This window comes from Podarcis muralis, chromosome Z (genome assembly GCF_964188315.1).
Source record: "Podarcis muralis chromosome Z, rPodMur119.hap1.1, whole genome shotgun sequence".
Lineage (NCBI taxonomy): Eukaryota > Metazoa > Chordata > Lepidosauria > Squamata > Lacertidae > Podarcis > Podarcis muralis.
The window spans coordinates 21,114,651-21,141,497 of NC_135673.1; the positions used below are offsets into that span (position 1 = coordinate 21,114,651).

At 47.0% G+C, this 26,847-nt stretch overlaps 1 protein-coding gene across 2 annotated transcripts in view; it reads right to left on the bottom strand.

Annotated features, from left to right (window-relative positions):
• Nucleotides 1-2,854: 2,854 nt before the first annotated feature.
• The window catches only part of LOC114589369 (heat shock factor protein 3-like), a 62,995-nt gene continuing 39,002 nt past the window's right edge, over nt 2,855-26,847 (bottom strand). Inside the window, exons 7-12 of one of the 2 annotated variants that reach the window (XM_028715734.2) lie at nt 25,596-25,677; nt 24,797-24,927; nt 19,549-19,654; nt 10,930-11,112; nt 5,314-5,359; nt 2,855-4,391 (exon numbers count right to left, since the gene is read on the bottom strand). In XM_028715734.2, the coding sequence (XP_028571567.2) occupies nt 4,171-4,391; nt 5,314-5,359; nt 10,930-11,112; nt 19,549-19,654; nt 24,797-24,927; nt 25,596-25,677 (769 nt within the window). In that variant the 3' untranslated portion in view covers nt 2,855-4,170. The remainder of the gene's footprint in view (nt 4,392-5,313; nt 5,360-10,929; nt 11,113-19,548; nt 19,655-24,796; nt 24,928-25,595; nt 25,678-26,847) is intronic. The other variant, XM_028715735.2, reaches the window with a different exon arrangement.

Genomic DNA, 26,847 nt, shown 5'->3' on the forward strand with positions numbered 1-26,847 from the left:
CAGCCTATTGATGCAAGTAGAGCCAGATTAAATACCCTGCAGCCTTTGCCATCTAATGAAGCTGAATGCTGGAAGATTCATGACAGATGAAAGAAAAGTCCTTCACACAGTGCCTTGTTAAACTATGGAACTCACTCCCACAGGAGGCAGTGATGGCCATCCACCTAGATGGCTTTAAAAGAGTATTGGACAAATTCATGAAGGATCATAAGACTATGAAAGACTGTGAGGCTCCATTCTTATGCTCTGGCTCAAGTCAAAGGCAATAATGCTTCTGAATACCAGTTTTTTGGGAACTGCATTAGGGGAGAGAGCTCTTGCATCCATGTCCCCCCCCATGGATTAATTTTAAAACATGGGGTAGACAAATTCACTGCTATCCAGAAACATTCTCGAACTGTGGAGGCAGAAGATTGGCATATGGCAAATAGCCCTTTGTAGTCCTCTCAATGAATTTGTCTAATCCTCTTTTAAAGCTACCCAAGTTGGTGTCCATCACTGCCTCCTGTGGGATGGAGTTCCAGAGTTTAACAATGTGCTGCATGAAAAACTCCTTTCTTTTACCTGTCTTCTTTTACCTGTCCTGAATCTTCCACTGCTTAGCTTCCTGGGATGCCCACGAGTTCTAGTGTTATGTCAGAGAGAAACACTTCTCTATCCCCTTTCTCTAGAAGGTGCATAATTTTACAAACTTCTACCTTGTCACCTCTTATTCATCTTTTCTCTAAACCAAAAAGTCCCAAATGTTGCAACCTTTCCTCACATGGGGGGGGGGGTTGCTCCATCCCCCTGATGCTTTTGTTTGCCCTTTCCTGAACCTTTCCAATTTTACAGTATCTCTTTTGTGGTTGAGACTACAACAGGACAACAGCACTGTAAGGCTGGAAGGGCCCCTGGTGCTGTTGCCCATGGAGAGACTTTCTCTCCTTCATGCCTACCCTGGAACATTTTGTGAGTTCCAACAGTGCAACACCCTTATGACTGGAGTCGCTTCAGCTAGAGCCCTTGCAGCTGACCCTGCCCTTTTGTCTCACTTCTCTTGCTTTAAGAGAGAAATGTAAAGGATTTGCTGGTGTGACAATCCTGAAATTTAATGACTTGTGCAAGTTTCTCATGTTAAGCAGTTCCACATTTTAGCATATGCTAAAAGAAAGAAATGCTGCTCTTGGTGTGGCAGCGTTGCAGGATGGCAAAGGTTTCACTGGGGCCCCAATGAGGGAACTTGAACTTCAGTGCCCTTCCTGATGGGCGGTGGAGGCATAAGCCCCAGCTGCCTATCAGGAAAAGGATCCTAGCCTGTTCCTGGCTTTGGCTAATGGGGATGCAGACTGGGGACATGGGCTGTACCAGGGGGCAGACCTGACGGAGCAGGTAGGCTTCCCTCGGATCTGCCCCTTGCCCATTTAAGCAGCCTGTACCCAGGGCACTACCTGTTCATTCCTTCGCTGGCTTTCCCTGCCCATCCACCCTTGGTTTACGATGATAGTCGATGACTTTGCTATGGTTGCTGTTCTTCATGGAGCCGGGTAGGAATTTGCCCACCGGGCTAATTGGCTCTGACCTGCTTGGGCATTGGGGCAATCCTTTGTCTTGGATGGAGGCAAGGTTGTAGTCTCTGCCTGCCCCTCCAAATGATAGGGTATCCTGTTAAAGGGATCGGGGGGAGTGGCTACATCCACATGCCCAGAGGGGCCAGGATCAAAGGGACTCCCCCAGACGGTGGTCCCTGCAGAAGTCACCCTATTTGATGTAAGTCTTAGAAACCCCCACCTGGATTGACCAGGCGTCACTTCCAGTGAGCGGGCCGGAAGTATTTAGATTGCCCCATGCCCAAGCCAAACCTCTTTAATCTGTATTCAATAAAGCTGTGGCCTGTTTTTACCCAAAACCACTCTTACTGGTCTCTTATTTATATGGGTTGGGGTATGGGGACCCTGATGCCTGGTCCTGCAAGTGGTTTCTGTGTACTGTGTTTAAGTACTTGTGTCAATGGCATTTTAAACGTCAGTTCTGAAACCCAAGAATTTAAATCTGCATCCATCAGTTGAACCAAAATAATTAAAAAAGACTGGAAGGAATGCAAAAATCTATGGTGAGCACTAGTTAGCAGGAGTGAACGTACTTGAATTTTGATTTGCCAGTATAAACTTTCTAATATATATGAAAATCACAGGTCCTTAATTTATTGAAAACAAAGCTTAGGATAAAATAAACCCACTAATTTGCAGAACCTCTGTTCTTCATGCCCAGATTGACACAAGAGCAGCCATATGAAATTCCCAAAAGGCTTTCCTAGCCTGTTATACAATTACAGTACTTGTAAATAAAAGTATTCCATTTCAATAGGAAGTTTGCTAGCCTCATCACTGCTATGCAGCTCATCAGCAAACCTAAACCACCATCCCCTTTGCATTTGCTCTCCTATGTTCCTGCTTTGGATGGTGCAAGGGCCAAATCCAGGAATGGCAGAAAGGAGGAGGACATTTAACACTGCCTAGGGACTACAGAGGGGCTTTGCTTTTGGGAAGGCAAACCATTAAGCAACCTCACAAGGCAAACAGCAGACTTTATGAAAAGTGATTGTGTAACTAAAGCACAATCACTTTAAAACAAAGCAATATGTTAGATTGTTTCCTATCACTGTTTCTGAGTGCAGGGAAGACTCTCCCTGCCACTGCCCCCCCCCCCCCCCCAAGTCTCAAACTTTGAAGCCTTGTGAAGAGCTCTGGGAGAAAACAAGCATCAGGTCACACTCTTTATAATAAAGGTCATTTGCCAGAGATGTGCAGGTGGGACAGGTCACAGGAATCATTCAAACTTTTGGCCCAGGAGTTAAAAAGAGAACACTTAATCACACAATCTTAATGATATTTATTTTGCTTATTGCTACAAATTATTGAGAAGTGACTTGGGAGGATTTGGCGCACAGTGCACAGAAAAAAGCAGCTTTTTTTAAAGCGTTGTCTTTATACTCAGTATTGTAGCTACATATTGGCATCATTTCACACACATGAATTAGAAATATAATTTCTCAAAGGAAACAAATTGCTTACATTGATATTTTCTTATTGTAGCAAGATGCTCTGCGCATATAACACCAATCCTAGCCCAACTGCACTGGCTAACAATAGGTTTCTGGGCCCCGTTTAAAGTGCTGGTTTTGATATTTACAGTGTTATGCTTCTCAGAACCCCAGTACCCCACCAGCCCTTCCCATATGAACCAACACAGTCCCTGCAATTGTCATCTGAGGGCCTCCTTCTTGTGCTCCACCCATGGGAGCTCCTGAAGTTGGCAACATGAGAATAGGGCCTTCTCAATGTGACTCTTTCTTGTGGGATGCTCCTCCCTGGGAGGCAGACCTGGTGCCATTGTGATATATCTTCAGTGTTGGGCAAAATTTTTGCTTTCCAACCAGGCCTCTATCTGTGATCGTTTAAAGTGAGTGGGATGTTTTAATGTATTTCCCACCTGCCTGCCCCCAATTTTAGTTTGTGTATTTCAGGTTGTTGTTGTTTTGTGATTTCATTAGTTGTTCTGGGTTACTGTGGCAAAGAAAAAGTGACTAATAAATTTAATAATGATGATGATAATGATGATAAATAATAATAAAAAAATCAGAGGTGAAACCAAAGAATGCATAACCAAAATGAAAAAAATACATAACCAAAGAATACAACAGTATTCTGACAACAGTAATCAAAATAACAGAAGAGGCAAGGAACGGCCTCTTCAGTTCTGATTTTCACAAAAGTTAATCAATCCTAACGGGAGTACAAACCACCTCTGAGTCAAAATTTAACAAGAGTTAAATAATTGCAGTTTTGCAATACTGGATATCATGAGACTAGACAATTTGATAGGCAAAGGTTTACAGTGAGCTGCAAGTTGCTAAGACTAGAAAAAATACTTGTATATAAAATAAACTTCTTTTGGATTATTTGTTTTTTGAAAAAACAAACAAACCATTGTGGCACAATTCCAGCTTTTTAGCTGCACAGGCTTTGGTATTCAGAAAAAGCAGAATAAACCCTCCCCTTACAGAAAACCGCAGAAAGGAGAGGCAAGAGCTCTACCAGCCTTTGGTGCTGAAAGCTACATCTAGGTAGCTTTCTCTATGAAATCTGCAACCAGGCTGGGGAGCAGGAGGGGAGGGCCTCTTTAGCTGTTTTACACATTTTCAAAGAAAACCGGCTGATCCAGGAACAACAGGGTAGGTGCGCCATCTACTTGGTATACTTGACCAAGGCACTCCTCAAGTGCCTCATCGCTGAAATGAACAGGAGGTATGATGTCAACAGAAGCCTCCAGGGGAATACTGTTGTCATATTCCATCTTGAAAGTTGGAGGCTCCCCCAACATGGGATTCTGGTTGTGAATCAGCTGCAAGTCTGCGGAGAGGGAAAACACACCCACCAACATTACAGCTAAGTGAGACTCCACATGTATAATCAAGGGGTGAACAAGCAACATCAAGGGATAGCCTGCATGTCCAAATGGATCACAGATGTAAGGCCACCAGAGTGGACTTTATTCCTTTTATTATTTTTATTATTTCATAAACTTTATATGCTGCTTTTGTAAAAAAAACGAACAAACTAACCTCAAAGCAGTTTGCAAAAAAGAATTGCATGCTGCCTGAACCATAATCCTTTTCTTTTCAATTATTTATTTATCATTAGCACATGACCAAGCAAACATGGAGCAGACCCAGCATAAAAATAAATAAAGAGATGCAGTTGCACATAGCCAAGATTTTAAGATGAGTCTATATAGCCCAGCTATTACAAAGAGTAACTACTGGGAGGAGTACTTATGTGACTCTCCCTATTTATAGAAAATAAAATAAAATAATGAGTCCACATCAAAACTGTCTAGTTTGGCTTTTCCCCAGACTACACATCTATGAGCTCATTCTCCCCACCACTTTCCCCTGGGAAAACCTGCTCTTTACCACTGGATCGGAACAAATGTCAATCAGGTTTCCTGTGGACTGATGTCTGCTCAGGTTCAGGGCTAAGGGTTTTCCCGGGCAAAGTGGCGGGGTGAACGGAAAACCTCTCTGACTCGTGCCTCGAAAGCTCAGGACAAGCGGAAAGTCTCTCAGACATGTGCTTGGTGGGCATGGCACAAGCAAACTGTGGGCAAGCCCTATGCCTGACCACTCCATAACCAGTCCATAACCCTTCCTACACCAGGTGTATGGGGGGCGGCGGGATCATCTCCCTGCACTGCCACCGCCACCACGTTGATCGACATCTGGGAATAAATAAGCTTTCTACCAAAGCAGTTCATCTATATCCAATAGCTCACCATTCCTTGGTGCCTCCTCCTCATTCATCCCAGTCACAACAGCCACCTAGGTGAAAGCAAACATACAAGGAAACTATTAAGGACGAGCACTTACTTATATTCCGTTATTCATTAAAAAGAAATCAGAGTGGTTTACAACAATTGTATATAAAGCCCATACCATAAAGATTATGCAAAAATTTAAAATCAGGAATCAACTAACTATTACGGAAAGTTGTATTCTTAACTGCCTATATAATAAGAATAGAAACATCTTGAGCAGGGACTTAAGTTGGCACAGAAGGCTGCTGAATCTCTATTGGCAGGGTGTTCCACAGCACTGGGCCAATGACGTGAAAGGCTTGGTTTTTCATTGTTGTCAAAGAAGCCTCACCAACTTGGGGAATGAACAAGGATGCTCCTGCGGGTGATCTCAGTGAATGAGCTGGGATATTAGGGTTTAGGCAGTCCCTGAAGTACCCAGTACCTAAGCAGCTCAGGGCCTTGTAAATTAACTCAAGAACCATAAATCTGGCTGAGTAGTAGATGAGCAGCCAGGACAGATGACTAAAAACCAATCTGAATGTGAGGTGAAAGTTGCTTAGCTTTGTCTGGTTTGCAAAGTATTTATAATAAAACACACAGCTTGTGTGTAGTTCATTTGATCAGGAATCAATAAATCTCTGAATGTTGTTTACTAATCTATCGAAAAAGGTCTAAACTTCTTTACTCTAATGTAATGGGAATTGGGGTTGCTTGTGTGTAAACCACCAACTGCTCCAAGCTGCTTGGGGTGGTTGAGCCATTCCCTGGCTGAGCAGCCCTTATGCGCGGCTGCTTCAGTCGCTGGCAGAATCCGTCAGTGGGCGTTTTCTAAACTTCTTCCAACATAAAAATTCATTGACGCCCAGTCTCCGCCTAGATTCTCTGCGCGGAAGCCTTCTGGGCAGAGTGGGCGTGCCAAGCGGGGGTCCGGTGCTCTCCCCGCTGATCTCACTGGAAGAGTCTCGGAGCCTTCCTTCCGAAGTACTCTCAGCCTCTCCTTTCTTCCTGGTGTCCCCTTGATTTCCTTCCCCAGCGGAAGCTCTCTCTCCCTCCTTGCTAGTCCCCTCCCCTGCATCATTGGGGCGACCTCCCTCTCCTCTGGATTCTGATGGCAATTCCCTGACATCCACCTCCCTCCCAGGGCCCCCCTCCCCTCCCGTCCGTTCCTGGGACGGTGAAGTGGGGAACCTCCTGAAGGAGCTATCCTCCTCCTCAGTTGATTCCAACACTGCTCTCCACCTGCTGTTGTCTCTTTCCGCTGCCCACTCTTCCCAGTCGGATTCCTCCCCTTCGGATCTTCCCCCTTCCTCCTCTTCGGAGGCGGGAAATCCCACAAACTCTTCCTCATCCTCCCTGTTGCCAAATTGCTCCTCCCAGAACCTCCCTAATGGCTTGGGCTTCCTTGGGAACCTGCGATGGAACTCCTCCAGATACTCATCCCTGATCTCTTCTGCTGGAACCCAAGTGTTCTCTGATTCGGGCTCCCCCTCCCAAGCCACCAGATATTCCACCTGCCTCCCTCTCCACCTGGAATCAAGAATCTCAGCTGCATGACTACTGAGTTCCCTTTCCTCCACCTGTGGATGCATGGGTGTTCCTCTTTCTTGTCCCAGAAATTCCCTCCCTTCCCTGTACGGTGAGAGTAGGGACCTGTGGAACACCGGGTGCAGTTTCATGTTGCTGGGCAATTTGAGTCTAAAAGCCACAGGATTCACTTCTTGTGTTACCTCGAAAGGTCCCAATCATCTTGGCCGTAATTTCTTACAACCCCCTTTGAACGGTAACCCTTGGGTAGACAACCACACCCGATCCCCCACTCTTATAGTTTCCCCTTCTCTGCGGTGCTTGTCTGCCTGCCTCTTGTACGCTTCCTTCGTCCTCTCCAGGTTAACCCTGAGTTGTTGGTGTAACGCCTCCATCTCTTCCACAAATTGTTCGGCCGCTGGTACACTCCACCTTCCCTCCCCCTCCCCTGGGAAAGCCCTGGGGTGACACCCATAATTGGCCATGAAAGGACTCATCCCCGTGGACACATGTTCCGCGTTATTGTATGCAAATTCAGCCAGCGCTAGTTTGTCCACCGAATCGTGCTCCCTTTCGTTGACGTAGCAGCGTAGGTACTGTTGAAGTATGCTATTAGCTCTTTCTGCTTGTCCGTTGGTTTCTGGATGTCTGGCTGTCGAGAAGCTCGCCTCTACGTCTAACAGGCTCATGAGCCTCCTCCAGAATCTGGAAGTAAATTGCCGGCCTCTGTCGGACAAAATCCTCAAGGGGGCACCATGCAACCTGAAGACATGATTAACAAACAGCCTCGCTGTTTCCTCAGCTGTTACTGCATGCGAGCACGCAATAAAATGGCACATTTTGGTCATCAAGTCAACTACCACCATGACGGCTGTTTTCCCCCTGGACTTGGGTAAATCGGTCATAAAATCAATTGATACCACTTCCCATGGTCTTTCTGGTGTGGGAAACGGTTCCAGTAACCCCGCGGGTGCTGCCCTCTCCCCTTTAGCGCGCTGGCAGCGCTCGCACCCCCGTATGTATTCCCACACATCTTCCCTTACCCTCGGCCACCAGAACTGCCTGGTGACAAGCAACATGGTCTTGTGCTGGCCAAAATGTCCTGCCGTGGGGTTGTCATGAAGCTGTTTGAGTATTTTCCCCCTCAAGTCCCCTTCTGGTATGTACAACGCTCCCTTATAGTACAAAACCCCCTCCTTGACCTCAAAACCCCCCTGATTTTCTTCTGCATCTCGGATCTCCCTGAATTTGGTTTGGGCATACTGGTCATCCCTCGTCCACCCGGCCAGCTCTTGTCTCCCTACCAACACTCCCCCACACACCCATTGGTCCTCAGGTATGACATGACGTGCTTCCGGCACTCCCTCTCCTTCCAAGTACTCTGGTTTGCGGGAAAGAGCGTCTGCTCTGACGTTTTCCTTCCCCGGCACGTACCTAATCTCAAAAAAAACCTTGGAAAACTCCTGTGCCCATCACACCTGTCTTTGATTCAGGACTCGTGCAGTCCTCCAATACTCAAGATTCTTATGGTCCGTGCACACCTGGATCTTGTGCTGTGCACCTATTAGAAAATGTCTCCAGCGGCGAAAGGCCTCATGAATAGCCAGCAGTTCCCGGTCATACACCGTGTAGTTTTGTTCGGACTTGTTCAGCTTCCTCGAGAAAAAGGCGCACGGCTTCCACTCTCCACGATTTCCCGGCTGGAGTAATACGGCTCCCACCGCTCGGTCTGACGCGTCTGTCTCCAGCCTCATCGGCTTCTGCAGATCCACGTGTAAGAGTTGCTCTTCCAAAGCGAACGCCCTCTTTAGCTTCTCAAAGGACTGCTGAGCCTCTGCTGTCCATTCAAACTTCTTCTTGCTGCTGAGGCAATCGGTAATGGGCGCTGTCAGGTGGGCGAAGTTCTTGATGAATTTCCTGTAGAAATTTCCAAACCCCAAGAACCTCTGCACGTCCTTCCAGTTCTTGGGAGTCTTCCATTCCAGCACTGCCTGCACCTTGCCTGGGTCCATGGCTAAGCCCTTGTCAGACAACCTGTAACCCAGGAACTCCACCTCTTGGGCGTGGAATTGGCATTTCTCCAACTTGACCCACAGCTGGTGCTCCTGCAGTCTTTTCAGCACTTCCCTGACGTCCTTTACATGCTGCTCCTCGTTCTCTGAGTAGATTAGCACGTCGTCCAAGAAAGCTTGTACAGCAGGGACCCCAGCACATGGTGCATAAAAGCTTGAAATGTGCTTGAGCCTGATTGGAGTCCGAAGGGCATAACTAGGTACTCAAAGGCCCCCAGAGGGGTGAACATGGTGGTTTTCCATTCATCCCCCTCCCTCATCCTTATCACATTGTACGCCCCTCGAAGGTCCAACTTGGCAAAAACCTTCCCTTTCCTTACTCTGGCCAAAATGTCATCGATTCTCGGCATGGGGAAGGTCACTGGTTCTGACACCAGGTTCAAGGACCTATAATCTACGACCAATCTGGGCTCTTTGGAGTCTCTCTTGTCCACAAAGAACACCGGACTGCCCCCCACCGCCCTTGATTCTCGTATGAAACCCCTCTTCAGGTTCTTGTCAATAAACTTCTGCAACTCTTGCATCTCCCTGTCCGACATGGCATACAGCTTACCCACTGGCAGCTGGGCCCCTGGGAGTAGGTTGATCTGACAGTCAAAGGGCCTGTGGGGGGGTAGCCTGTCCGCCTCCTTCTCACTGAAGACTTCTTCCAGGTCTGCATACTGAGGTGGTACTCTCCCCTTCTCTCCTACCGCCATCCCTGCCACTCTGGCCACTGCCATCCTCTGGGTTTCCCCCCGTGGCAGTGCTCCATGCAGTAAGCTGACCCAAAGGAGACTGTTCGCTGGTGCCATCCCACCACTGGATCGTGCAGTGCCAGCCAACTCATCCCCAATATGATTGGTGGTCCTGCTAGTGTGGCTACGTGAAAGGCAATTGTCTCTGTGTGTCTGGAGACCTTCATTTTCATGGGAGGGGTCTGGTGGGTCACTTCCCCCCCTAGAAGTTCCCTCCTATCGATGGTCGTTACTTGCAAAGGGTGCTCTAGTGGCAATACGTGGAGCTGATGTTCTAGGGCAAATTCCCTGCTAAAAAAGTTGCAAGAGCTCCCTGAATCCAACAATGCCTTCACCTTGATTGGGTACCCATTGGGGAGTTCTAGCACCACTTCTATGGCGATGGCTGCCTGGGGAGGATCTGGCTTGGGCACTTTTACTGGGTGCTTGCCTGGCTGCTGTGCCCGTTCTTCGGCAGCCAAGCACTGGCGTTTCCCTGTTCCTTTTCCTCCTCCTGTTCCCCACCAACTGACCCCACCATTCCTTGCCACGCCTTCCTCTGAGGGCAGACCCTGGCAAAATGTCCCGGCTGTTGGCAGAGAAAGCATTTCTTGGCGGGTTTCCCCTCCTTCTTGCGAACCTCGCCAGAGTTTGAAACCCCGCGCGTGCACGCGCCTCCAATCTCCATTGGCTCCTCTGGCGGTTGAGGTTGCCCTGGCATCTCAGGAATGCGGTTGTCATGCCAACGCTCGGCTCTCCCTTCCCGCCTTTCCATCGCCCGCGTCTCTTGCCTTACTCCCACCGCAAGCGCCCTTTTGGTCAGCTGGTCCATCGACTCCGGGCGGGGCGAGCGGGAAAGTTCGTCTTTTACCCAAGGGGATAACCCTTCCTCAAATAACATCTGCACCGGTTCCGAACTCAGCTCCCACCCAAGTTTGTGGATCAACATGGCAAAACGCGACCAGTACTCCCTCACTGATTGGTTCCTTTTTGCAACCCATCAGTTCCTTGCGCGTCACGCTCAGCTCCACTTCGCTCGAAAACATATGGTCCATGGCGCTAAAAAATTCCCTCAGATCCTTTAACGCGGCATTTTCGGACGCCATTAAGGGTTGAACCCATTCCCTGGCCCCGTCCTGAAGGTGCCCTATCACAAAAGCCACTCAAGCCCCGTCATCCACAAAGTCATCATACTGCAGGTCCAGCGCATACTGCATCTCTGTTTTAAATGCGCTATAATCCCTAGGTTTGCCCCCAAACTTCTGCACTAGTCCCAGTACCTTCCTTGCGATGGGGGTGGGCTTCCCCTGGGCATCCTGAGTCCGCCTTTCATCCAGCCGCGCCGCCAGAAGAGCCAGCTGCTGTTCCAAATCTCTGTTTCTCTCCTCCAGACTTGGTCCTCCCCTGGCCCGCTCCGCAGCGCCTGCTCCTCCGGTTTGACTCATGACGGTGCCCCTCTTCTCCTGCGCACAAGCAACATAAAAGACTGACGGATTGCTGTAATGGGAATTGGGGTTGCTTGTGTGTAAACCACCAACTGCTCTAAGCTGCTTGGGGTGGTTGAGCCGTTCCCTGGCTGAGCAGCCCTTATGCGCGGCTGCTTCAGTCGCTGGCAGAATCCGTCAGTGGGCGTTTTCTAAACTTCTTCCAACATAAAAATTCATTGACGCCCAGTCTCCGCCTAGATTCTCTGTGCGGAAGCCTTCTGGGCAGAGTGGGCGTGCCAAGCGGGGGTCCGGTGCTCTCCCCGCTGATCTCACTGGAAGAGTCTCAGAGCCTTCCCTCCGAAGTACTCTCAGCCTCTCCTTTCTTCCTGGTGTCCCCTTGATTTCCTTCCCCAGCGGAAGCTCTCTCTCCCTCCTTGCTAGTCCCCTCCCCTGCATCATTGGGGCGACCTCCCTCTCCTCTGGATTCTGATGGCAGTTCCCTGACATCTAACATGCCGTATTTTTCGCTCTATAGGACATACTTTTTCCCCTCCAAAAATTAAGGGGAAATGTGTGTGCGTCCTATGGAGGGAATGCAGGCTCCTTGGCTTCAGCGACAGCAATGCAAAGCCTCCAAAGCGCAGAGGGAGTGCTCCCTCCGCACTCCGGAAGCTATGCGTTGCTTTCGCTGAAGCCTGGAGAGCAAGAGGGGTCGGTGAGCACCAACCTCTCTCGCTCTCCAGGCTTCAGGGATAGCCGCCTGAAGCCTTTGGAGTGCAGTGGGAACTCGTGCTGTGCTCCGAAGGCTTCGGGTTCCTTTTGCTGAAGTCGGGAGAGCAAGACTCTCCTGGTTTCAGCAGAGGGAGAGCTGCACAGCGCCCCTTCAGCAAAGCGGGAGGAGAAATGGAAGGGGCTCCGCTTCTCCTCCCGGAGGCTTTGCATTGCTTTCTCTGAAGCCTGGAGAGTGAGAGGGGTCAGTGCACGAGTTCCCGCTGTGCTCTGCAGGCTTCAGGTTCCTTTCGCTGAAGTCAGGAGAGTCTTGCTCTCCCGGCTTCAGCAAAAGGAACCCGAAGTCTCTGGAGCGCAATGGGAACTCACACTGTGCTCCGAAGGCTTCAGGGATAGCCGTAGGCTTTGGGTTTCTTTTGCTGAAGCCAGGAGAGCAAGACTCTCCTGGCTTCAGCAGAGAGGGAGAGCTGCGCAGCGCCCCTTCAGCGAAGAGGGAGGAGAAATGGAAGGGGCTCCGCTTCTCCTGCCGCTTCGCTGAAGGGGTGCTGAGCAGAGAGGAGGAGATTTTTTTCTTGTTCTCCCCCTCTAAAACAAGGTGCGTCCTATGGTCGGGTGCGTCTTATAGAGCAAAAAATATGGTATTTCATCTGTTTAGTCCTAGAGGCCAAATTCATGCATGTCATTTCCTCATGTTTTACCACTGACACTCTGCTTAGGCTCTAGAATCTCACCTGGGGCACTGCTGCAGCTGCCCCCAGATGTGTACCAGTAAATCCCAGTATGTGTTTGACATATTCTAGGTGTGTCAGCTAAAACAGTAAGTCATCCAAAGTAACTTTTTTATAGGGGGGGGGGTCTGTTACCCTGATAATTCTGCTCTGCTTAGCTGCAGTGTATACACATTTTAAATAAATAATTAAAAAAGCACTGAGAACCAGCCTTGGCTGCCAAGCAGCAATCAGACCGGATCTAAGGGAAGTTCAGATTTCAATTTTTTTTGTTATTATTCTAATAATCATCTTCCAGTATTTTTATGCAGAATTACAGGTTCACTGCATATAGTAATGTGTCCTGTTCTTCTTTTTGCACCTCCAGTGTAATTCTTAATATGACACATTCACTGAGAAGCAGTGTGATGTAGTGGTTCAAGTGTTGGACCAGGGCCTTGGGTGACTGGGTTCAAATCCCCACTCAGCCATGAAATTCATTGGGTGTGACCAGTCACTGCATGTCAGCCTAGGTTGCTGTGGGGATAAAATGAGAGAGCCTTGCAGGGAAAAGTGGGATATAGAGGAAATAATCAAATAAAGTAAAGGTAAAGGGACCCCTGACCATTAGGTCCAGTCGTGGCCGACTCTGGGGTTGCAGCGCTCATCTCGCTTTATTGGCCGAGGGAGCCGGCGTACAGCTTCCGGGTCATGTGGCCAGCATGACTAAGCCGCTTCTGGTGAACCAGAGCAGTGCACGGAAACACCGCTTACTTTCTCACCGGAGCGGTACCTATTTATCTACTTGCACTGGTGTGCTTTCTATCTGCTAGGTTGGCAGGAGCAAGGACCGAGCAATGGGAGTTAATAATCAAATACATTGCTCCAATTCGATCTCTCACCCTGAAACTATTTTATCTTACATTTGCATGAAAGCCAGGAGTCCAGGCTTGCAATCCTCCTGCCACCCAGCAGCCTGAAGTGCCCACGTTCCCAAAACAAGACCAACCAAAGTGTCCCTGCTGCACTGCATTTTGCAAGAGAGGCTCCCCATTGTCAGCCAGCCATTCTCCCTTTGGAAACCTAGACAGGGCATTCTTTCAGGAGGTCAGACTACACACCACACTTGTGAGCAACACTTACAGGGTTGATGTTGCCGGTAGACGCCACTGCGGCATTACAGTGGTACCTCGGGTTAAGTACTTAATTCGTTCCAGAGGTCCGTTCTTAACCTGAAACAGTTCTTAACCTGAAGCACCACTTTAGCTAATGGGGCCTCCCGCTGCTGCCACGCCTCCGGAGCACGATTTCTGTTCTCATCCTGAAGCAAAGTTCTTAACCCAAGGTAATATTTCTGGGTTAGCGGAGACTGTAACCTGAAGCGTATGTAACCTGAAGCGTATGTAACCTGAAGCGTATGTAACCCAAGGCACCACTGTACTACAAATAGCAAAACCCAAAATGTCTTCGGAAAGGAGCTTATTAAGAAATAAAAAGTGATCACGTTTTCTTCTAAGAAGGCAGAAAATATTGGGGAAGAGATATTCCCCACTGTCTATCTAAACACACAGAAGAGGTTTACCTCTGACAGGCCCAGAAATGGGGGGGGGGGGAGGCTAGGCAGAGGGAGCGAGGAAAGGAGGAAAACTTCTCAAGGAGTCAAAGGCAGATGCAAGCAGTATAACACAGGGGGCTTTAAAGTACAGTGGTACCTCGGGTTAAGTACTTAATTCGTTCCAGAGGTCTGTTCTTAACCTGAAACTGTTCTAACCTGAAGCGCCACTTTAGCTAATGGGGCTTCCTGCTGCCGCTGTGCCGCCGGAGCACGATTTCTGTTCTCATCCTGAAGCAAAGTTCTTAACCCAAGGTAATATTTCTGGGTTAGCGGAATCTGTAACCTGAAGCGTATGTAACCTGAAGAGTCTGTAACCCGAGGTACCACTGTACTGGATCCCTAACTAATATTGAAGGGAAGTTAGACAGAGTTCAGGAAAACAGGACATAAAGTGGATGTACTTAAGGGTGAACTGTGGTGGGGGGAAATGCCTTGAAGTTATCAGGGATCATTCTTCATCCACTGGGCTCCTTTTCCCTGACCTAAGAGTAGACCCAGCCTCCCTGTTCTGCAATGTCCGTGACAGAATGTCCATCCCATGTGCAGGATGAAAGAACTTAACATCCCCACCCAATCTGATTTGTAGAAAGAGGTACAGATGCTTCAAATGAAGAACCAATGTGATGGTCTGGATATTTTAAAAATCTGTTTGGGATAATATTTCTGACATGTTAGGATACCCTTATACCCTTGGAATCTAAAATAGTTCTATTTGACCTATCTAAAGCATGCTATCCTGGAAAATGATCAATAATCAGTATTATGTCTTATAACTTCTACTAAGATTATGAAAACTAATAATAATAATAATAATAATAATAATAATAATAATAATAATAGGGGGTGGGCAGTACATCTCCTACAATATGTGCATGGATTGAAAAAATCTGGAATATATTAGCAATTATTGAGTTAATTTATTATAAAAGAATACTGTTAGAATCAGCCTAACAGGTTTCTGGAAATATTGAGGGGGGTGTGTGTTAATGTTTTGGAATAATATGTTTAATGACAATGCTCAATCTGCTGTAATATTCGGAGTGAAGCCTCTCTGAAACTTACGCAGGGGTTACATTCTGGGGATCACGCCTAAAGCCAAAATCGTGTACAGTAAAAACCCAGTGGTGGCTGGATGCTATTTATCCTGGAACCTCTGGCTTTTAATTTTCATTTTTTATTGCCGTGCATTTAAATCACAGAACCAAAGAACTGTAGAGTTGGAAGGGACCAGCTGAACGTGCACAAGTTAAATGTGTGTAAGTTTCTGGCTTTGCTTTTTATCCTTATGAATTTTCTTTCTTTCTTTATTGAATCTAAACTTTTTAATCTAAACCTTTTTTTTTTTTTAAGGTTTGGACTCATTAGGAGACCCCTAAAAAAATGCTGTCCTATTTGCTTCTAAGCGAAGCCAGGGAGCTCAAACAGCAGATGAGCTTGTCTCAAAATTTGCACAGAGCTGATAACCACAAACTGGTAACGCATATGAGTAGGTGAAGGGGCCTCGGCCAGGAATACTGCACTTGAGCTGCTGCCAATGGCAACAAAATTCACCAGAAGGTTCATCTAATCTCCCAGCCTATCAGATACGCTCACAAGAAAGGCAATTGCTAAAGCAACTCAAGGCCAGTCAAAAGAATCACCACATCACCCGCCCGCCCCCGCCCCCTCATAATCAGTCTAGCTTGGTAAGCATCCTTAAGCTACTCAGCAATCGGAAGAAAGCTATTTGGTGCCACTTAAAGGCTAAAGAGAAAATCAGAAGTTTGTAGCTACCATGATAGGTTTTCTGCACCTAACGCTAATCCCTGGAGTAGTGCCCTCTCTATGGTGGGGGAAAAGCCACCACACAGGATCCCCTGCCTCCATTACAGGAGAGTGACATTTTCTTGGGCAGAGGTGGTGGGCAGGTTGGTGGGGGAGAATCTATTGAAAGTTGGGGGCTGGGGAGTAGCTTTTTGGACTTTTCATAATCCTTGACAAGCATTCAGGTATAGGAGGGCCTTCTCCTCACACGCATGCTGATTGCAATTCTTTCAGAAATGGAGGTTTTCTGTCCGGATGAAATCAAGGTTTTAAAGCACTTTGAAGCAGCTCAACTCCTGTGACTTCTTCAGAAAACTGCTTTTGGGGAGCGGGGGGGGGGGGGAGAGAATCCCAACCATTCTGTTCAAATGACAGTTATCTGGGTTTTAGAGATGGGCAGGTCAGACTATCTCTGTTTTTCAGGTACTTAGCTACATGCCTGTTTTGCTCCTTTCTTTTGGCAGATATGGAATATCTTTTTTTAAACAGAAAATGTGGCCTTCCATCCCTGTTTGAGTTCCTTGTTTGGAAGCTGTGAGAATTAAGGCAGAGCTGCGTAGAGCAGGCAGGTCCTATAGAAACTCCAGAAAAAGACTCCATTTGCCACATGCCCAAATGCATGGGTAGGCAAACTAAGGCCTGGGGGCCAGATCTGGCCCAATCGCCTTCTCAATCCGACCCCTGTGGAGGGTCTGGGAATCAGCGTGATTTTACATGAGTAGAATGTGTCCTTTTATTTAAAATGCATCTCTGGGTTATTTGTGGGGCCTGCCCATAGCTGTCAACTTACAGATTTGAAAATAAGGGACCAGCAGCCAAAATAAGGGATTTTGGCTTAGCTTATACAGAAATCCAGCACTGATGGAGTCATGCTGCTTTGGCTGCGACTGACTGTGTTTTGCAGGGGGTTGGACTAGATGATCCCAAGGGTCTACAACTCCAAAGAGGGGCAGACAAAACTGATGAACGACGTCAAGATGGCAAAGCTTACAGGCAGAATTAGAAACCAGGAAGAGGACCTCTTTAATAAAGAATGGGGAAAGTTTATAATTTAGTTGAAAAGCTATTGTAAAGAGTTACATACATTGGTAGGATTGGCAGAAAACTTGTAGTAAAAATTTGAACTATGGATGGACAAATGATTTATAAAAATAGAGTTATGAAAGGGATGCAGAGAGGGAAATCACTCATTAAGATGCTGCACTGGTTGGAGGGTATGCAAAGCAGCATGTCGGGCCTGCTGTCGTCCTGGTGCGAGGAGTTCCATTGGCCCTTCCCCACCCGAAAGAGAGGGAGGGAGGGAGAGAGACTCTCGCCCACGCACCCACCAGCCCGGCATGAGGCGGTTGCAGCGCCGCCACGGTCGCTGAAGTGCCGCCCTTCTGCGTCCTTCTCCATCCCCTCCTCTTCCTCCTCCCTCAGGCTTCCCCTGGCAGCGCGGCGGAAGTCTCGCAAAAGAGGGGCTGTCTGCCCGCCCGTCGCCACCCGTCTCCTCATGATGCGCCCCTGAGGGGGAAAAGGGAGAGATGGAGACGCGGCAGCTCGAGCGCGTGTGCTCTCTCGCGGCGGAGGACCCTGAGCCACTGCTTCCCTCCCAAGCTGGGCGAGCATGAAACCCGGGAAATTTAAGGGACATCATCAATAAGGGAAAGCAATGGGACACGGTGCTGGGATAAGGGACGGTTGACAGCTATGGGCCTGCCTGGTGTTTTTACAGGAGTGGAATGTGTCCTTTTATTTAAAATGCATCTCTTGGTTATTTGTGGGGCATAGGAATGTGTACATTCCCCCCTCCCAAATATGGTCCGGCCCCACACAAGGTCTGAGGGACAGTGGACCGGCCCGCTGCTGAAAAAGTTTGCTGACCCCTGCCCAAGAGCTTTTCCCTCACAAATACTATTCCTACTGTTCTATCTATCTGGCAAACCTGTTTGGATAGGGCCACTGAGTCTAGGTAATTTTGCTGCCCCAAAAGAGACAAAAAATGTGACTGTGAACTCAGAGCCACCTCTCCCCATAGCACTGCCCCACATCTCTCTGCCAGTCAGTGAAAAAGCCTCTGCCGCTTATGTTTTCCAAACTATAGTCTAGAGCTCCCACAGAGTCCACATTCTGATCCTGAATCTCAGGGACAAAGGTCTGAAAGTACAAACCAAGAAATTAGACTTTTGATCAACCCAAATAAGGTTCCCCCTGACAACCAATCAGGCAAGAGACTTTAAATAGGGGAACCTCTTTCTCCTGATTCTCACATAGAACATACTGTAAGAACATCAGAAGAGCCTGCTGGATTAAGCCAGTCCAGTCCAGCATCCTGTTCTCCCCAAGAAGAGGAGATAAGCAACTGGCTGGTAGTTACTGTATTTTCCGCTTTATAGGATGCACCCGACCATAGGACGCACCTTGTTTTAGAGGGGGAGAACAAGAAAAAAAATTCTCCCCCTCTCTGCTCAGCACCCCTTCAGCCAAGCGGCAGGAGAAATGGAGCCCCTTCCATTTCTCCTCCCGCTTGGCTGAAGGGGCGCTGCACAGCTCTCCCTCTCTGCTGAAGCCGGGAGAGTCTTGCTCTCCTGGCTTCAGCAAAAGGAACCCAAAGCCTCCGGCTATCCCTGAAGTCTTCGGAGCGCAGTGTGAGTTCCTGTTGCGCTCCAGAGGCTTCAGGTTCCTTTTGCTGAAGCCAGGAGAGCATGAGACCTATTGCAGTCGTTAAGAGTCGTCAACAGGCTCATCACAGCTATCTGCCAATCACCCATTCCCACCACCCTTCTGAGTAATACCCCTCCCCACCTTCTCACTATATAGAAGGATCTGGCAACTTCTGTTTCAGTGTATCTGAAGAAGTGTGCATGCACATGAAAGCTCATACCAAGAACTAACTTAGTTGGTCTTTAAGGTGCTACTGGAAGGAATTTTTTTTTGTTTTGACTCCCTTCCCTGACCCTCAAGTCTGCCCTGATGCTGCACCAAGTATCAAGTATCCAGGTAAGCACAACTGGGTGAGACCAACTCCACCCTGCTCACCCACTCAGGTCTCAATTATATCATGTAGACAAGCCTCCACATTCACAGTGGAACAATGGATGAAGATGGTCTCACTCCGAGCCAACTTCGCATTCAGCACCAGCAGCCAAAGACCTGACGGCTGGCTGATAAGTACTCGAGTTCAAAGAGGAACTGGCATGTGGCAGTCACCAACTGCCTGTGCCGTGTGCCTTTTACCCTGCCCACCCCAGCTCCTACATCATTCCTCCCCCTACCCTGAACCACTGTGATGGGCCTGCTGTTCCTAGCTCCTCTCTCCCCAGGTATATTCCACAAAAAACAAGAAACATGCAAGACAAAAACAGTTTAAAACTATTTAAAACATTTTAGACAATGGGTGTATTATAACAAAACTGAAACCAGCTAAGTACCCCAACCCAAAGATCTATTCAGCTGCCTCAGCTTTCAAATCTGCAGTTAGTCAGGACCTTGCCCTCCCCCAAGATTCACAACCGAGATGGCAGTACAATGGCAAACCACTTTTTTAAATCCAAAAATGCTGTTTTCGTCCTTTGTTGCATGAATGAGTGCCACTATTACAAATCTAGGAACTTGCCTACATGAAGATGAACTTACCCAAGAAAGTATTTTTGAGATATCGTTTTGCTCCTCCTCACTCAGCTGCGTATCAATCTTCACAGTGTTTGATATGAATAAATTCATGAAGTGTTGACCCTCCTCTCTATGAAGAAAAGCAGAAAGTCTAAAATTAAACAATAGGTAGAAGAAAAAAGGCAAGCGTTGCCACATTCATGGGAGAAGCCAAAGGAAAGAAGCAGCCTGATCAAAGAGCTGTTTCATGGTGGGATGAATTCCCTTAGAATGTGGTGGGCTCTCCTTCCTTGGAGGTTTTGGAACAGAGGTTGGATGGTCATCTGTCAGGGGTGCTTTAGCTGTGATTCCTGCATTGCAGGGGGTTAGACTGGATGAGCCTTGGGGGTCCCTTCCAACTCTGCAATTCTATGATCTTTTGATTCAATGGCAGGAATGTGGAGTAGCAGGGTTGTTGTTGTTTTAAATAAAGTGCTTATGTCCCACCTTCCAATAGAAAACAAAAGAACATGGGTAGCTTGCCTTAAATCAAATTGGTCCATGCAGCTCAGTGTTGTCTACACTGACTGGAAGTGGCTCTCCAGAGTTTCAGACAGGAAATCTCTCTCAGCCTTACTTGGAGCCACCATTGGGGATTGAACTTGGGGACCTTCTGCATGCAAAGCTAATGCTCTACCAGTAGGCTATGGCCCTTTCCCAACTAGCCTTAACAATAAAAATAGGTGCAAAGGTTAGCTTTGATGGGCAGAGCCACAGCTCAGTGGTTGAGAACCTGCTTTGAAATATGTAGATCCATATGAACTTAGCTATCGGTCAGCAACAAAGCTGGGATTTTTGCCAAGAGGACTCAGCTTAAATGTGATCTCAGAAAGGCACTTCTTCATGTTTGCAGGCAGTCTCTCCCAACCTGTGCTGGCTGCTCTGCAGGGCACCACATTAAGGCAGGCTGCTCTTAAGCAAGGACACATACACAGCATCACTTAACCCTGGTTGAATTATGCCTTAACTGTGAAAATATCTTGAAGAGGCACCTGACTTCTGCTTTGTAAATTTAACACACAGGTGGAACAGTGGTATTGAAACCTGATGGGAGAGAAGAGGGGACTTGATCATGCAAGACTTTTAGCTTACTCACACTTCCATTTGTGCCATGATTTCCAGGCACAGGCCCCTTATTTGTAGGACTGGTCTGAGCGGTTTTCTGCTTGCCTCAGTGCTTTCCCTGAGAAAACCTGTTGCTTATCACTGAAGTGGAACAAACACCAATCCACAGAAAACCCAATTGATGTTTCTTCTTGTTCAGCAGCAAACACACCTATAAATCATGGACCTGTGCCTATCATGGCATATACGAAAGTGTGGATGAGCCCTTGAAGTCAGCTCATCCCTGCATTAGATGATCACCCAAGGCCACTAATGAATCATCCTTTGGGAACCACTGGTCTGGCATTTCAAACTTTTCCTGGCAACTGCCCCCTTGGTTCCATAAACTCATCCCCAGAGCATCGCTCAGAATACTGCTTTGCGTAACCCAATAAGGAAGCTAAAACTCAATAAAACTCAAAACAGGAACAATTAATTGCATATTTATTCAAAGTTCAATTGAAACTATTTAGTTTAATTCAACCAAATTGATGAATTTGATCCAGTGACACCAGTTTTTCAAGGTTTGAAAACTACTGACACCTCTAGCAACCACCTGCCTCTTATCACCTGCCTAGGTAATCCCACCACCTACGAGGAGGGGATACCACCCACTTTGGAAACTGCTGGGCTAGCTGATTTACCAGAATGCCCAACTCAAGGAATCAGACTGGTCCCCATGAAACTAGGTGCACCTGTCAAGAGAAGTGATGAGCCGTGCTTGTTTTCCACGGACATGAGCCGTCAAGGTGTCAATCAGCTCCACAGAACCTCTCTTTTTTGCCTTGATCTTGGTCTTTTTTGCCTTGACATGGGCTGCCAAGGTGTTAAGCAGCTTCACAGAAGCTCTCTTTTTTGCCTTGGTCTGGGGTGGAGTGTCCACAGACTGAAGTCTGCTATTGGCAGGAGTGCCTCCTGTTGCAGGCACTTGGGCCTCCCTAAGGGACATGCCACAGGCACAAGATGAGAATCCAGTACCCTTGCTTCTTTTTCTTAGCATATAATATAGTCAAAGCAACACGCCACCACTTCTATTTCATTTTATACAAAGCTAACTATAACCCTAAGCAAGCCACAACATAAATGGCATGCTAAGACCGCTGGCCCATTAACTTGATACCCCATGGAAAATCCACAAGCCTCCTAAAATGATTATCTCCAGCCCCTGTTGTGCCACAGCATCGACACTTTCCTGAGGCTTCTGAATGTAAACACCACATTGCTGGCTGCCAGGGGGTAACTTAATACTTTCAACAAGAAATTGAGCCTAGTGGCTATGACCAAATCTATGGAACTCACTGAAAGAAACAGATTAATTATGAGTAAGTGCTTCCATTCGCTGGCAGCCACTTGTTCATTCACACTGAATATCCCCCACATGTCTGTATTTTCAGTAACTTCAGTTTAGGAACTGGTTTCTCCATTCATGAACTCTGTACTAGTTTATACAAGTCAAATGGACCTTAGAAAGCACTGCAAATAACAAGGCCAGTGGAAGTGATGGTATTCCAGCTGAACTATTTAAAATTTTAAAAGATGATGCTGTTAAGATGCTACACTCAATATGCCAGCAAGTTTGGAAAACTCAGAATTGGCCAGAGGATTGGAGAAGATCAGTCTACATCCCAATCCCAAAGAAGGGCAGTGCCAAAGAATGCTCCAACTACCGGACAATTGCACTCATTTCACAAGCTACCAAGGTTATGCTTAAAATTCTACAAGGTAGGCTCAAGCAGTATGTGGACCGAGAACTCCCAAAAGTGCAAGCTGGATTTAGAAGAGGCATAGGAACCAGAGACCAAATTGCAAACATGCGCTGGATTATGGAAAAAGCTAGACAGTTCCAGAAAGACATCTACTTCTGCTTCATTGACTATGCAAAAGCCTTTGACTGTGTCGGCCACAGCAAACTATGGCAAGTTCTTAAAGAAATGGGAGTGCCTGATCACCTCATCTGTCTGCTAAGAAATCTCTATGTGGGACAAGAAGCTACAGTTAGAACTGGATATGGAACAACTGATTGGTTCAAAATTGGGAAAGGAGTACGACAAGGCTGTATATTGTCTCCCTGCTTATTTAACCTATATGCAGAATTCATCATGCGGAAGGCTGGGCTGGATGAATCCCTAGCCAGAATTAAGATTGCCAGAAGAAATATCAACAACCTCAGATATGCAGATGGCACAACCTTGATGGCAGAAAGTGAGGAGGAATTAAAGAAACTTTTATTGAGGGTGAAAGAGAAGAGCGCAAAATATGGTCTGAAGCTCAACATCAAAAAAATGAAGATCATGGCCACTGGGCCCATCACCTCCTGGCAAATAGAAGGGGAAGAAATGGAGGCAGTGAGAGATTTTACTTTGTTGTGCTGCATGATCACTGCAGATGGTGACAGCAGCCATGAAATTAAAAGAAGCCTGCTTCTTGGGAGAAAAGCAATGACAAACCTAGACAGCATTTTATAAAGCAGAGACATCACCTTGCCAACAAAGGTCCGTATAGTTAAAGCTATGGTTTTCCCAGTAGTGATGTACGGAAGTGAGAGCTGGAACATAAAGAAGACTGATCGCCGAAGAATTGATGCTTTTGAATTATGGTGCTGGAGGAGACCTTTGAGAGTCCCATGGACTGAAAGAAGATCAAACCTATCCATTCTTGAGGAAATCAGCCCTGAGTGCTCACTGGAAGGACAGATCCTGAAGCTGCGACTCCAATACTTTGGCCACCTCATGAGAAGAGAAGACTCCCTGGAAAAGACCCTGATGTTGGGAAAGATGGAGGGCACAAGGAGAAGGGGACGACAGAGGACGAGATGGTTGGACAGTGTTCTTGAAGCTACGAACATGAGTTTGACCAAACTGCGGGAGGCAGTGGAAGATAGGAGTGCCTGGCGTGCTCTGGTCCATGGGGTCACAAAGAGTTGGACACGACTATACAACAACAAGAAGTGTAATCTTAGCAGGTTGGTACTTAACCTAGCACCAAAGCACAGGGTTCCATGCAGAGAGCCCTGATTCAGTACTCAGCATCTCCAGTTACAAGGATCTCCAACACAGGGGAAGACTCTGTTTAGGATCCTTCCAAGCTTTGTTCAAGCAAAACTCAGTCAGTTTTGTACTTACTCATTTCCTTGCACACTTTGCCAGCTCTACTAGCTTCTTTTAAAGAAGAAGTGACTAGAAAGTACAGTATTCTGCCAAAATAAAACACTCCACAACTTTCGTACTTAACGTTAACAGAAAAACTGACAACCCATGTTTGAAAGAGTGAAACGGACAAGAAAATCAATACTTTTCAATCAACCTGGCATACTTCTCTTTACATATATGCACAGTGCTGCTTTTCTTTTTTAAAAAACGTTTAGGGGTGCTCTCATTTTCCTACGCATAATGAAATACTGCCCCTCAATGAGGCCAAACTTAGATTCACAAAATGTTTAGGGGTATGCGTCCCCCCAGAAAAAAAGCACTGCATATGCAACACTGACAGAACGTGGTTTAGGGCCTCCGAGAACACACAGCAACTTATGGAATGATGCCTTCGTTTAAAAGCTAAAATGACTGTAAAGTTAAATGTAATTAAATAGATGTTTGCGGCTTCTAGGTAGGATTGCTGAATATTGATTGTTTTCACTTACTTATGCAAGAAGCAACAATCAAATCTTTGGGAGGCAGGGAAGCATGTATCAATTTATTGGCATTTTGGGGTTTCCAAGCAGTCAGCCAAAGAGAGACACTCTATGCATATATCACCCAAAGCAAAAAGGGTTGCAGCACCGTCTTCAGCCTCTGAATTGTTTACTGAGAAACAGCCAGGCAACCTGCCTGTCTAAACCACAATGCACGTTTTGAATTCTGCATCCTCACTGTTAAGTTGTGGGTGAACATATCAGACGACACAGCGATTCTTCAAACAGCTCTTGTTTATTCACAGGCCAGAACAGAACTGAACTGAAGGGTTCAGCCAGCCTGCTTATATAGAGCTCCACTAGAACGCAACAGTAACCATTTTCTGTAACTATCCAATCACTGAAAGTCACTTTCGATCCCTTATTTGCATATGTGGACCTGAACTATCTACAGTATCCCCCTGCTGGCCCAGGGTGAGAACTTCAGTACATAACACTCACCCAGTCCCACGGGGCTCACGCACTACAGCCTGCCCATTATTTGCACCATCAGCATCCCCTGCTTCACCCTCCATGTTGTTATGGGTCACAACCAAGTTTCTGTGGTCTGCACTGTGTCCTGGAACAGCTGCCTGCAAGAGACAAGAGTAAGAAACTGATGTGTTAGTGTGACAACACCTACACTCTAGAACTCCCTACTAACACCAGGCAGGTGCCTTCACTGTACAGTTGTACCTTGGATCCTGAACGCCTTGTGACTCAAACATTTTGGCTCCCGAACGCCGCAAACTCGGAAGTGAGTGTACCAGTTTGCGAACATTCTTTGGAACCCGAACGCCCGGAGCGGGGCTCCTGCAGTTTCTGATTGGCTGCAGGATCTCCCTGCAGCAAATCGGAAGCCACACCTTGGTTTCCAAACATTTTGGAAGTCGAACGGACTTCCGGAACAGATTCCGTTCAACTTCAGAGGTATGACTGTATTCTTTTCAGCCTGCCTGCTAAAAACACTTTTGTTTAGGCAAGCCTACCCAGACATATAGAATGTTGATATATGTTTTAATCTGATTTTACCTTATTTTAATCTTTGAAGGTTTTAAGTGCTTTTTTACAGATGATATTTTTAATTTTCTCTTGATGTTCTCTCCCTAACCCCGCCCCCCCGCAACCATCAAGCAGGTGTATAAATTTTATGAAATAAATAAAATGTCTGACTAGTGTCATACTGGTTAAATCTTTTACCTGGGCTATTGTACACAAAGTAAAACTGGAGAATTATTTTTTAATTTTTTAAAAAGCTTACTGTTTCACGATCTTCCCTAGCACTGTGAGCCTGTGGATGGCTATTCTTTGGACGAGGGGCTTCTGAAGCATCATTCTGATGTCTGAGTGAGAGAGAGAGAAAAACACACACACACACATAAATAACCAAATTCTTATGACATGCTTAGAAAGAAATGAAGGGCCAAAACATCTAATTCAAAAAATCATCTGGGCAGGTGTCTTCCACATAAGGCAATCCTTACTTGGGTTAACCTGCAGAAGAAATGGAGGAGGCATTTAGGTTGGCCTAAATCAGGAGTCTGCAACCTTTAAGACAAAAAGAGCCACTTGGACCCTTTTTCCGAAGAAAAAACAACTGGGAGCCGCAAAACCGGGAAGGTGACGTCGGGACAGTGCGTGACTAATGCATGCACCGCCCCCATGCGACGTCACAGCCAGTACAGCGCCCGCCACAGTGGGGAGTTTCGGGGCGCACAATGCACCTCCTCCCCTCGCTAGTATCCGCTCCGGAGCCGCGGCAAAGGTGTAAAAGAGCCACATGCGGCTCCGGAGCCGCGGGTTGCAGACCCCTGGCCTAAATCTTATCCACTTGCTCAAGATTTTACCCTCTTTTGCAGCATGGGAGATCCCTTTACTACTTACTACTGTATTGTTAATATCAATCATATTATGATGATTGATAAAGTATCTTCACAAAGGCTTTCTGTCGTGTATGATTTCTGCAGTAAAATCTGAAAGCCAGTCTTGTGAAATTATTTAAAATGCGTAATTTCCTACCAAGCTTTTTTCTTTTCTTTTTTCTTTTTTTGACAGGCCAGCGCCTCCGGCCTTCCTTTCCCTCATCCATCAATTGTGGGCAGCCCTTCCATCAGGCTACCTCAGTGGGGAGAGAGAAGGGAAGCAGGAAGCTCACTCCGTCAGCTTTGCTGGAGGCCCAGTCCCACCAAACACCTGCTGGTCTTCAACTGTGTCAGTTGGGCATTATAGGAACAATTGTTTAGAAATCGGTGTTTGAGTTTGGGTTTTCTTCTCTGCCCCACCTTCCCTTTTCCCTTCTACGTTGTCGGGGTTGTTGTTGTTGTTGTTTTAAGTTCATAAGCCTTTGGGTGGGGACTGTCCTGTTTTGATTATATGTAAGCCACTCTGAAAGCTTTTTGGGCTGAAGAACCAGGCACAAACACTCCAAGTAAAAATAGCAAGCTCTTGCGAGCTATGGCTCCCCAAGCATCTATAAAAGGTGGGGATGTACAGAGAAAAGGACAAGGATGTAA